Source organism: Bos javanicus, chromosome 15 (genome assembly GCF_032452875.1).
Source record: "Bos javanicus breed banteng chromosome 15, ARS-OSU_banteng_1.0, whole genome shotgun sequence".
NCBI lineage: Eukaryota > Metazoa > Chordata > Mammalia > Artiodactyla > Bovidae > Bos > Bos javanicus.
Window position 1 is genome coordinate 79,863,762 of NC_083882.1, and position 13,490 is coordinate 79,877,251.

The following is a 13,490-nucleotide window of genomic DNA, read 5'->3' on the forward strand; positions in this document are numbered from 1 at the left end:
TGAAGATCTTTTTTGTACAGTTCTTCTGTGTATTCTTGCCACCTCTTCTTTGGTTCTAAAGACTCAGAAGAAATACAAATTATGAATATGTATGTAACTCATTTTTCATTCTCAGGGGACTAAATTGAGTTACTCACAGCCTAATTCTATATCTTATAATCCTCTTCAATCCTCATTTCCCATCCCCACCCCAGTTCTTCCTCATACAGGCACCTTCTCTATGAAAGCTGCTGTATGCTCTTAAAAAGAAATACAGCCATATAATGTAAATATAGTATACATTTTAATGTGCACTCATGTTATCATTCAGAGAAGGCAATGGCACCCCACTACAGTACTCCTGCCTGGAAAATTGCATGGACTTGTGGGCTGCAGTCCATGGGGTCGCGAAGAGTCGGACCCGACTGATTGACTTCACTTTGATTTTTCACTTTCATGAACTGGAGAAGGAAATGGCACTCCACTCCAGTGTTCTTTCCTGGAGAGTCCCAGGGACGGGGGAGCCTGGTGGGCTGCCATCTATGGGGTCACACAGAGTCGGACATAACTGAAGCGACTTAGCAGCAGCAGCAGCAGCAGCAGCGTGTTATCATTTAACTTGCTTTGATGCTTAAAGAGTCTCATTCAACTCTACATTTTTGAAGCACATTAATTTTACTGTTTGTGTGTGTGTGGAGGGGGTGGTGTGAGTGTGTGTTAGTTGATCAGTCGTGTCCAACTCTTTGCAACTTCACAGACTGTAGCCCACCAGGCTCCTCTGTCTGTGGAATTTTCTAGGCAAGATTACTAGAGTGGGCATCCATTCCCTTCTCCAGGAGATTTTCATAACCCAGGGACCGAACCCGGGTCTCCTGCATTGCAGGCAGATTCTTTACCATCTGAGCCACCAGAGAAGCCTTGTTTTAGTGAATGAGTGAGTGAGTGAGTAAAGTCACTCAGTCATGTCCAATTCTTTGCGACCGCATGGACTGTAGTCTACCAGGCTCCTCCATCCATGGGATTTTCCAGGCAATAGTACTGGAGTGGGTTGCCATTTCCTTCTCCAGGGACCATTTTAGTACAAACACCATTATTTCTCTCTATTCTGTTTTGTAAAATTACTATAATCTGGGTCTCCTTTAATTTGAAATGTTTGCTTCCATAGTACTGGGATTCAGCTAGTTACCAACTCTGGAATTTTATCTGTGTCACCACAGTTAATGACTTTATGTGTGTGGTCCCCACAGATCCATGAATGAACTTTTCTGTGATATATTGTGTTAGTCAAAAAGTTTGTTTGCTTTTTTCCCATAAAATGACTCTAATAGCATTTATTTATCTTTAATATCATTTGATAGATTGTATCAAAACAGCTGTCATATCAACATGCATTTAAAAATTATCAAAACTGGTGAATGTTTGTGTAGCCATTTTAATATTGAAGATGAAAGCAAAAAGCAACGTTTTAGCATATTATGCTTTATTATTTAAAGAAAAATAAAAGCACAACTGAAACCCCCAAAAAAGATTTGTGCAGTGTATGGAGAAGGTGCTGTGACTGATCAAATGTGTTAAAAATGATTTGCCAAGTTTTGTGCTAGAGATTTCTTGCTAGACAACGCTCCACCATTGGGTGGACCAGGTGAAGTTGATAGCGATCAACTCAAGACATTGAGAACAATCAACATTATACCACGTGGGAGATAGCTGACATACTCAAAATATCCAGATCAAGCACTGAACATCCTTTGCACCAGCCCGGTTATATTAATCACTTTGATGTTTGGGTTCCACATAAGTTAAGTGAAAAAAACCTTCATGATCATATTTCCACAAGCTATTCTCTACTTAAACATAATAAAAACATTTTGTTTTTTTAAAAAAATTTGTGGTGGGTGATGAAAAATGTATACTGTACACTATTGAGGAATGGAAGAAATCACAGTGCAAGTGAAATGAACCACCATCAACCACACCAAAGGCTGTTCTTCATTCAAAGATGTTGTGTATATGGTGGGATTAGCAGGGAGTCCTCTATTATGAGTTCTTTCTGGAAAACTAGATGATTAATTCCAACAAGTACTGCTCTCAATTATATTATCTAAAAGCAACACCCGATGAGAACCATCCAGAATTAGTTACAGAAAACATTTAATCTTCCATCAGGATAATGTAAAGCCCCATATTTCTTTGATGACCAGGCAAAAAGTGTTACAGCTTGGCTGGGAAATTCTGATTCAACCACTGTATTCACCAGATATTGTACCTTCAGGTTTCCATTTATTCTGCCCTTTATAAGATTCTCATAATGGAAAACATTTTCAATTCCCTGAAAGACTATAAAAGGCACCTGGAACAGGTCTTTGCTCAAAAAAAAGACAAAAGTTGTTGGGAAGATGGAAATATGAAGCTACCTAAAAAGTGGCAGAAGGTAGTAATGAAATGGTGAATACATTGTTCAATGATGTTCTTGGACAAAATTAAAAATATTTATTGTATTTGCATTTAAAAACTGAGGAAACTTTTTGACCAACTCAATATTTCCTGGAGTGAGTCCCTGATAAGAGAAATACAAGCAAAATTAATTTATTTAAATTAATATGAATCTATGCCAAGATTTATCAATATACATTATATCATCACTACACAAAATTTTGTACTTTGAGCATCCAACATATGAATATGTACAATTTGTTCACATGATAAGGGACTGTAAAAAATAATTAAACCAGATTCAAATTCTTAGAGCCAAAATTGCTTTCTTAATACATTATTTTTTTAAAATAATCATCCAAATGATTTGGAATAGAATGATATACTAAGCATTATCCATTCCAACTGATACAGATAACACATATTTTAAAATAGTTTTAATATTCAAATGTCCATGATAGTGATAAGACTGACAATTTTGAATAATGCTGAAGAAATAATCATTGAAGTGACACAAAATCTGCCACATACATCCTGTAGCAGAAATTGACTGATCATCAAACCGTTTTTGTTTTCATTTTGACCACTTCTACCTATATATCCAATCTTCAGTTCAGCCTACTTATATTTTGAATAATATCTTTGAATGGACTTTTCATTTCCATAGAAATGGCTTGTGGAAACAGCCCTTTGGAAAGTAGAGATGCAGGTATGACAATGTAGACAAATGGAGTCAATGTTTATGGACTTCCAGGGTGGGAACAATAGCTGCTCAAACTAAACTTACCCATAATAGCTCATAAAGTATTCTTTTTTCAATTATTAGTAACCTCTTCTGACCAAGAGACAAGCAAATCTTCACTGAAAACCTTAAAACTCAAGTTTGCTTTTAAATTAAAAAGAAAAGAAAAAACATAAGTGGGACCAGTTTCTATTATCTTTTTGATTATTGAACTAGAAACATCTTTTAAACCTGAGTGTTTTGAGACATATGTAAAATAATGGAGATACCTGATCACAGTCCTTCAAAACAAAAGACATTACTGAGAAAATGGCAGGGCCTTTTAGTAGGTTTTTGGATTTAAATTTGTAAAATGGCATTTGCTATTCTGAATTTGGGACGTTTGAATGGCTTTTCTTATTTTCATGATCTTTAAAGGATTTATTTATGACCTCCACCTCCAAGATTAACACACTTGCAGTGCTTTTGGCCTAGGGCATCCTTATATTACAGAGCTGGGCTCAAGTTTTTATACTTACTGTCTCTATTGCAGCTACAGGATGAGAGGTCCTTCTGGTTGCTGTTTCAAGTCTTTCCTAACTTCCAAAGGTATTCTCAAACCTTGGGAGATGGAAGGAAGGTTCAGGAGTGAGGGGCCATATGTTTACCTGTGGTCGATTCTGTGACATACGGCAGGAACCAACACAGTATTGTAAAGCAATTATCCTCCAATGGAAATGTTAAAGCAAAAAAGAGATTTGCCAATGTGATTAAGTAAAGGGCCTCATGTGAGTGAGTCAAAAGTAGTCACAGGGAGAGAAAGATGCAAAAGTAGGAAGCAGAGGAGATGTGTCAGTGAAAGCAGAGGTTAGAATGATGGCTTTGTTGGATGGAAGGTGAACGCCAGGCAAGGTATATGGAACCTGCAGGAGGTGGGAGAGGCAAGGAGACAGATTGAACCCTATTTGGGTCCTGAAAGGAATACAATCTTCTGATACCTTGATTTTAAGTCTGGATGACTCATTGTGAACTTCTGATCTCCAAAATTGTGGGACAAGAAGTTCACATTGTTTCAAGCTTCCAAATCGGTGATGATTTGTTATAGCACTGTTCGGAAGCTAATACAAGTGACAACATAATTATTTTAGAAAATACATATATGTCAACCAAATTAAGAAGTAGGAAACACTGCAGTTTTAATTCTTAACTTCATTTCAGTTCAGTTGCTCAGTCACGTCCAACACCCTGTGACCCCATGCACTGTAGCACGCCAGGCCTGTCTGTCACCAGCTCCTGGACCTTGCTCAAACTCATGTCCATTGAATCAGTGATGTCATCCAACCGTCTCATCCTCTGCTGTCCCCTTCTCTTCCTGCCTTCAATCTTTCCCAACATCCCTTTTCAATGAGTCAACTCTGCATCAGGTGGCCAAAGTATTGGAGCTTCAGCTTCAGCATCAGTTCTTCCAATGAATACTCAGGACTGATTTCCTTAACTTAAATTCCTAACTTAAGTTAATTAAATAGGTTGCAGATAATTGGTAGAAATACAAGTGTGAGTTTAGTCCTGTTGCTCTATTTCTGTTGACCTAACCAGACTCAGAGAGAATTGTTTTCTGCTATAAAGTAAATTTCTCTGATTGCAAGTACCTAGGTTGATGAAGCTAAATAAAACTGTAACAAAAGAAAACAAACATTCCCTATGGATGTTTATATAATTATAAATAATAAAATATAAAATTCTAAAGGATAATGGTACCAAGTTATTACTGGCTTTGACCCTGATGACCAGATATATACATTATATACAACTTTTCTGTCTTCAAATAATCTACTTATTTGTGAGTAAAGTTGAAAATTAACTCATGAACTTGACTCTCACTAAAAGAAGTATTTGCTGTTATGATTTTATAACAAAAACTTTTTAATATGAGTCTATGTTAGGAAAAAAATTATATACTTCATATTTGAATGAACATTGATATTTTGCTTTATGTATGAAACATAAAGGATGAAAAAATAGAATAAAGTTTCCTATGTATTTTTAGTCAGTTTTGCCAAATGTCCTATTTTCATGTATATCTAAGCATTCTGTATTCAACATTAATTTTCCTGTACAAACTTATTTTTTTCAAATTTATTTTAAATGCAAATTAATAATTGGTTGAAAAGCTGATGGATAAATACTACAAAAAATAATGAAACTTTTAGTAGTTGAAGAAAAGATATTTGTGATAAAGAAGATAACCTAAGTCATAGTAAACATTCAAAAAAAATTCCTACAGTCATTCATTTTTATCTTCCATATTTAGAAATTCTGAAAACCTTGTATATACTTATATTGTATTTTTAAAGTATTTTCAAATAATTTTGTATTATTTATATTAATATATTTTTTCAGTCACTTAATACATTTTGTATGGAAAATTTAGTACTTAAAGATGAGATTAAAAGGATTAAGATTTTTCCTTAAAATTAGTGGAATTTTATTTATTGCTTAATCACTTAGCAAAATTTTCAGAAACAAATAAAACCTTTAACTGGAGATAGTTGCAGTTTTAAATTTACACTGATTTGAATGACTGACATGGGTTATCCAGGAATCTCTTCAATGCATCCTTCACGTCCTTGTTCCTTAGGCTGTAAATGAAGGGGTTCAGCATTGGAATCACCAGGGTATAGAAGACCGAGGCCATCTTATCAGTATCTAATGAGTGGTTGGTCCTTGGCTGCAAATACATGAAGAGAAGAGTCCCATAGAACACAGTGACAGCCATCATGTGAGAAGCACAGGTCGAAAATGCTTTTTGTCGCCCTTCTGAAGAACGTATCCTCAAAATGGCAAGGATGATGTTGAATTATGATATTAGAACAATAATCATAGAGAAAAACAAATTGGTCCCTGAAAAGGTAAACACTGCTGTTTCTGGAATGTAGGTATCAGAACAGGACAATGCTAACAAAGGGACATTATCACAGTAAAAATGGTTGATCGCATTGGACGAACAGTATGACATGGAAAACACACAGGAAGAGACCGTCAGTGCTGTGGTCAGACTGTAGATGTAAATAAGGGCCGCCAGGAGAAGGCAGATCCGTGGAGAAACCACCACCTGGTAGAGCAGGGGGCTGCAAATAGCCACATAGCGGTCATAGGCCATGGCAGCCAGCACGAAAATCTCAGCCACAATAAAAACTAAGAATCCACCTAGTTGAATTGCACATCCATAATAAGATATGGTTTTCTTTGTAACCAAGAAGTTAACCAACATTTTGGGGGCAATGACAGAAGAATTGCCCAAATTGATGATAGCCAAGTGCTTGAGGAAAAAGTACATGGGGGTTTGAAGCTGAGAGTCCACGCTGGTGAGGATGACGATTCCCAGGTTCCCTGCCAGGGTCAGTCCATAGATGATCAGGAATACACAAAAAAAGGGAATCTGGAGTTCTGGATGATCTGAGACTCCCATTAGAATGAATTCAGTCACATGAGTGTGATTCCCTGGAACCATATATTTTGCTGATTTCCTCTTTTAATGGGGAAAATGGAAAGAGAATAACAGAGGATAAAATCATGTTTTTTCCTGTTAGATGTCAGATTGTTAAAGGTTTCATTTAAAATCAGTTTACTTCTGTTCAAAAACAGTCAAAAGTCTCAGATCTTCCTTGTTTTCCTCTCTATCTTTTCACAAAATTCAGGTATACTAACTCTGCAGAGACCCATTTCAGGATCTTATAACTATTTGACCAAAATATGAACGTATTATTCACTGCAGGATATGGTTTATATTGAATAAATGCACATTATTGTATTATGTCATTACATGTATTCATATTAATATTAATATATTAATCATATTACACATATTTAATGAATATTTAATTAATACATATTAATACACATACACTTGCCTCTGTGTAGGTATTTCCAGTGATTAACAAAAGGTACCTATAAGATGTTGATGAGCTAGAGAAATATCAAGTTATTTTACCTTAGCGGCTACAGGTCATCACCTCAGACCAGGCTTTGCCATAATTTCTGGGAATTTCCATTTTTCTATGGGGAACACTTTCAGTAACGCAGTTTTATCTTTAATAATCATTACCATTTCTGCTTCAGCTGCCCACAGGCAGTCTTATATTTCAATATTGTTCCTTAGCATCAGAGAGAAATTCCTCTGAATCTTCTTTCCTTTATGTCATTTCCTTTCTTCTGCCAAATAAAACAAACCAGTCCTTTCTTATGATTCTGACTTCTAATTGCTCACTCTTCCTTATTGTTTTATTCTGACAGCCTTTTTTTTTTTTTTTTCCTTTCCAACATATACCCCTTTTCCTTAAATGGTTTAAAGTCCATTTTTATTTAAAAAAAAATTCGATTCGTTTATTTATACAGATAAATTAGTACAAAGCTTAACATTACTTAGTATGTAGTATACACTTCCCTGGTCTCTCAGACAGTAAAGAGTCTGCCTGCACTGCAGGAGACCCATGTTCAATTCCCTCTGGAGAAGGAAATGGCAATCCACTCCAGTATCTTTGCCTGGAAAATCCCATGGATAGAGAAGCCTGGCAGAATATGGCCCATGGGATCACAAAGAGTTGGATATGACTGAGTGACTTCACTCTGTTTTCTTTCTTTCTTCCTATATGCTGTGCCCAGAAGTATGTGAAGTATTTTGAAATAATCATTTAATTATTCTGCATGAGCATCCTGGAAGATGGGTAAAAAAAATTTTTTTTTTTTTTTGATCTGATGAGACAATTCAGGCTCAGTGAAATTAAGTTACTCAGTGTCTGTATAGGATATCAGTTAATAACATGGTTTTATAATTTTTTATGTATTTTTGTTTACTTATTTGGTCTATTAATCTTTTGGTTATTTGTTAGTCCACCAATTATTAGTTGTGTGATTTTTACCAGGTAATTGTGTCTTCATGTTTTATAAATTAAATGAGGTATTGTACACGTAAACTTAGTTCTCACAAAGTGGAAATAATGAACCTAACATAACTAGTCATGTGGCCTCAATACTTGCAGCATAAGGGCTCAGTGGTTGGAGCTTGCAGGCTCTAGCACACAGGCTAAGTAGTTGTGGTTCAAGGGCTTAGTTGCAGCACGGCATCTAGGATCTTCCCAGACCAGGAACTGAACCCATGTTCCCAGCATTGACAAGCAGATTTTTAACCACTGAAACCACCAGGAAAGTCCCTTGAATAACTTTTTAAAATGTGATTAATTATTTCAGTCCCAGTAACTCATTTTCCCTTACTGGAAATTTTATAGTTGAGATGAAAATATTAAGTGAATTATAATTTTGTATATTCAAAACACAGGGACAGATGGTATCTAGCTGTACAGTTAAACAAATCCAGATATGCTCTCCTACAACCTGACTCTCTTACATCTGCCTTTTTCGTTTCTATTAAGTAAAGATACTCTGCTCCATACATCAAATATGGGTCTAATGAGTTGATCTGATGTTGCACCATCTATGCCTTATTTCTTGCCTTCTACCACTGCATTTAAAATAAATGCATAAGTAAGCTTTTGATGAGAAACATAGTGGCAACACTCAAAGCAAAATATTCGTTTGCTATACATAAAGCAAGTCAGTGCAAGCTTCACTATGAGATAATATATTCAATAAACTCATTCTTAATTTAAGAAGGATAAAAAGAGTGTCAATAACAGGAAATATTGTCTAGTCTCAATTTGTGCAGTTAGTTTTTAAAATGGAGGCCATGATATGCATCATGGTCTATTACTGGTTACCACTTATCATAAGATATAAAGAATGCAAAGCTTTTTCATTAGGTAAGTAGTCGTCACTGAAATAAAGTTTCTATAAAAGAGCCCCAGTTTTCACCTATGTATTTATAATCTTGTTTGACTTAGAATTTGCTACTGATGGTAACTATTTTAATTCTTGGAAAATAGTTTTCTCAAATTTATTTTCAAAATAAACTATTTTGTAGATTTTCTAAAAACACAGATTCTCAGTGAACAAAATTTAAAAAAATACAAATGTTAATCATTTATCTCAAAATGTGAATGAAAAATAATATTGCAAGTTATTTTTTAAATAGATACTGATGTGATTTCAAGAGTATGTTCCATTGGTCTCTGACTATGGAATTTATCCTAAATGGGTTGTGTTAGAGACAAACACTGCATCTTAACATGCGCTCTCAGTGTCCACCAGCAATAGAGAATGACTGCTGACACCAAAAGTCTTTCCATCTGAAGGTTTATCACACTGGGCAACACAAAAAACAGGAAGGGAAGAAAAACTTGTTTTTATTGGCATTAAGTAAGAATAGATCTTACTTGGAGATGTAGAATCTTGAATAGACACAGAGTTTCCTATGTAGTGTAGTGTGTCCTCTAAAACATCCATCAGTTCTGCAGAAAACATTTGTTTATAAATTAAGGTAAAATAGAATTCCTTAGTCACACTTTGTTATTCTGTGCAAAAGGTCAGTCTATTGGTGGAAATGCTAGAAAATACTGTTTATGCTGTATCACCAGCACTTCCACTTTGCAATCAATCAGCAGGTAGAAAAGTGAATGACTTGAAAAGAGAACAAAGTGGATATAACTTCAATTATGGTTGCAGTTCACTACTTTTTGTCTTTTTTTTTTCCCCCTTGGCCATGCTCTGAAAGGCATGCAGGATAGATATTACTCCCCCAGTCAGTAATTGAACCCATGTCTTCAGCATTAGGGTGCAGAATCTTAACCACTGGACAAGTGCCAGTTCTGATTTGAATTGATTAAGTTTTCAATATCCTTGCTTGTCTCTTTCAGAATTTGTAATAAACAAGATTTTGAAATTTACCTACCCGAAAAGAGAGATCTGCTGAGACCTGCTCCTGAGGCCTTGGTATGAAGTGTACTAACTGGTTTATGTGCTGTGCTCAGTAGCTTCAGTCATGTCTCATTCTTTGTGACTCTTTGGAGACTGTACCTGCCAGGCTGCTCTGTCAGTGGCATTTTCCAGGCAAGAAAAATCGAGTGGGTTGCAATGCCTTCCTCCGGGGGATCTTCCCAATCCAGGGAACCTGCATCTTCTGTGTCTCCTCCCTGGCAGGAGAATTTTTTTACTGTTGAGCCACAGGTGACTGAATTATAAAAGATTCTGAAGTCCCTGAAGACCTTCACAATGAAATCTCTGTTCACGGCCCAGTTCCTGAACAGGAGAACCAGAATCCCCTGGCTCAGGCCAGATTCCACAGGGAAAGAATGACAAACTGAATATTCATTAGTCAAGTCTCTATGCAAAACTTCCCCCCAGAGTGAAAATGTGGAGACAGCTTGGGGGCATGCTTGGATAATCACATTCAATAACTATTGCATATGGTGATTTCATCTTGTACCTCTATGTCTTCTGACATTTTCTGAGAGTGTTGCCTCTGGCCCTGGGTTGGAGAAAATCCAGTGGCTAGAAAGCACAGAATTCTGATCCCAATGTTCAACTTAATGTGAATGTTGGAAGTAGAACCAACTGCAAAGCCTCCAATTTTGTGTCAAGAATAAACCTTGCTGTATTTGCTGCATATTAAAATAAAATCACAGGGGCGGTCCTAAGATGGTAGAGGACTAGGACAGGGAGACCACTTTCTCCCCCACAAATTCATCAAAAGAACATTTGAATGCTGAGTAAATTCCACAAAACAACTTCTGAATGCCAGCAGAGGACATCAGGCACCCAGAAAAGCAGCCCATTGTCTTTGAAAGGAGGTAGGAAAAAATATAAAAGATAAAAAGAGAGGCAAAAGAGGTAGGGATGGAGCTCCATCCAGGGAAGGGAGTCTTAAAAAGAGAGAAGTTTCCAAACACCAGGAAACAGTCTCACTGCCAAGTCTGTGGCGAGCCTTGGAACCACAGAGGGCAACATAACAGGGAGGAAAAATAAATAAATAATTAAAACCCACAGATTACCCACAGATTGGGCACAGAGTGCCCAACGGTAACTCCCCCAGCAGAGAAGCAGCGCAGACGCCTGCATCCACCACTAGCAAGTGGGGGCTGGGCAGGGAGGCGCGGGCTGCATTGCTTAGAGTAAGGACCGGGCCTGAATGCCCCAAGGGCAACCTGAGGGAACTAACTTGGGCTAGCAAACCAGACTGTGGGACAGCTACCACGTGAAAAGCCCTAACCTAAGACACCGCCAGGCCCACGCACAGAACAAAGGTCTGATTAGAGCTATGCAAAAAGCCCTAACCTAAAACACCCTCAGGCCCATTCACACAACAAAGGACTGAACAGAACTAGCAGGCGGCAGACCATCCCCGTCCGGTGACAGGCAGCCAGAGCCAGAAGTGGGCAATTGCGGCTCCAGAGAGGCATTATCTACCAAACTGCAAGAAGGCTTCATAGCTAACCAAGACTTCTTGGCATTCTGGATGGCCAACCTTTGCCTGAGAAGGTGCGCCGGTTGTACACCCAGAAAACCAAGCAGCAGGGATGGGGGAGGCAATAAGTCACAGCGACAGAACTCGCCAACACCTGGTCACGTGAGCTTCTCAGACCTGGGAAGGGCACAAAACGCAGGCCCAAACAAGTCTGCGCCTCTGAGGACTACCCGAGTACCTGAACCTGAACAGCTTAGACCTCGGAGATGCATGCAGCCCAGGGCCAGCTTGGACGGTTCCCCACGGAGGAACCCAGAGCCTGAGCTGTGTGGGCAGGGAGGGCACATGCATCTTGAGTGGGGGCAGGCCCAGTGTGGCTGAGACACTGCGAGCACATGCCAGTGTTATTTGTTTTCAGTGTCCCTCCCTCCCCACAGCACGGCTGAACAAGTGAGCCTAAAAAAGTGTCCACCAGCACCCCTTGTGTCAGGGCGGAAATCAGACACTGAAAAGACCAGCAAACAGAAGAAGCTAAAACCAAGGCAACCGCCTTGGAAGTGACAGGTGCAATAGATTAAAACCCTGTAGTTAGTACCGACTACATAGGAAGGGGCCTATAGATCTTGAGAAATATAAGCCGGACCAAGGAGCTATCAAAAAATCAACTGACCCCACACTGCCCACAAGAACACCAGAGAAAGTCCTAGATATATTTTTACTATTTTTATGATCATTCTTTTCTTTTTTTTTTTTAATTTTTAAGTCCTCTATTACTCCTTTAATTTTCATTTTTATAGCCTACTATTACTTTGTAAAAAAAAAAAAAAAAAGAGAGAGACCCTATTTTTAAAGCAAACTTCATACATAATATATTTTATAATTTTTGTGACTTTTTTTCTTTAATATTGAATTTTTGAAAATCCAACCTCTACTCTAGATTTTTAATCTTTGCTTTTTGCTATTTAGTATCAATTTTGTACCTTTAAGAACCCAATCTTCAGTACCCATTTTTACTTGGGAGTGAGATTACTGGCTTGATTGCTCTCTCCCTCTTTGGACTCTACTTTTTCTCCACCAAGTCTCCTCTATCTCCTCCCTCCCTCTTTTTTACTCTACCCAACTCTGTGAATCTCTTTGTGTGTTCCAGACAGCGGAGAACACTTAGGGAACTGATTACTGACTGGAGCTCTCTCCTTTTGATTCCCCCATTTATCCTCCTGGCCACCTCTGTCTCCTTCCTTCCTTTTCTCTTCTCTGTATAATTCCATGAACATCTCTGAGGGGTCCAGACTTTGGAGCACACATAAGGAAGTGATTACTGGGTAGCTTGCTTTCTTCTCTTTTGATTCCACCTCATCTCATCCTGGTCACCCCTATCTCCCTCCTCCCTCTTCTCATCTCCATGTAACTCTGTGAACCTCTCTGAGTGTCCTTCACTGTGGAGAAACTTTTCATCTTTAACCCAGATGTTTTATCAATGGTGCTCTATAGATGGAGAAGTCTTGAGGCTACTGTAAAAATAAGACTGAAAACCAGAAACAGGAGGCTTAAGTCCAAATCCTGAGAACACCAGAGAACTCTGGACTCCAGGGAACATTAATTGATAGGAGCTCATCAAATGCCTCCATATATACACTGAAACCAAGCACCACCCAAAGGCCAACAAGTTCCAGAGCAAGACATATCACACAAATTCTCCAGCAACACAGGAACATAGCCCTGAGCTTCAATATACAGGCTTCCCAAAGTCACTCCAAACCCACTGACATCTCATAACCCATTACTGGACACTTCATTGCACTCAAGAGAGAAGAAATCCAGCCCCACCCATCAGAACACCGACACAAGCTTCCCTTACGAGGAAACCTTGACAAGCCACCCATACAACCCACAGTGAGGAAACTTTACAATAAAGAGAACTCCACAAACTGCCAGAATACAGAAAGGCCACCCCAAACACAGCAATATAAACAAGATGAAGAGACAGAGGATTACCAAGCA

The 13,490-nt window shown here is 38.1% G+C and overlaps 1 protein-coding gene across 1 annotated transcript; it reads right to left on the reverse strand.

Moving 5' to 3' along the window:
* Positions 1-5,696: 5,696 nt before the first annotated feature.
* On the reverse strand, positions 5,697-6,747 carry LOC133261475 (olfactory receptor 8J2-like). Its single transcript, XM_061439953.1, is given in 1 exon segment — positions 5,697-6,747. A coding segment is annotated over 1 exon segment (948 nt). The 5' UTR covers positions 6,645-6,747.
* Positions 6,748-13,490: the final 6,743 nt, after the last annotated feature.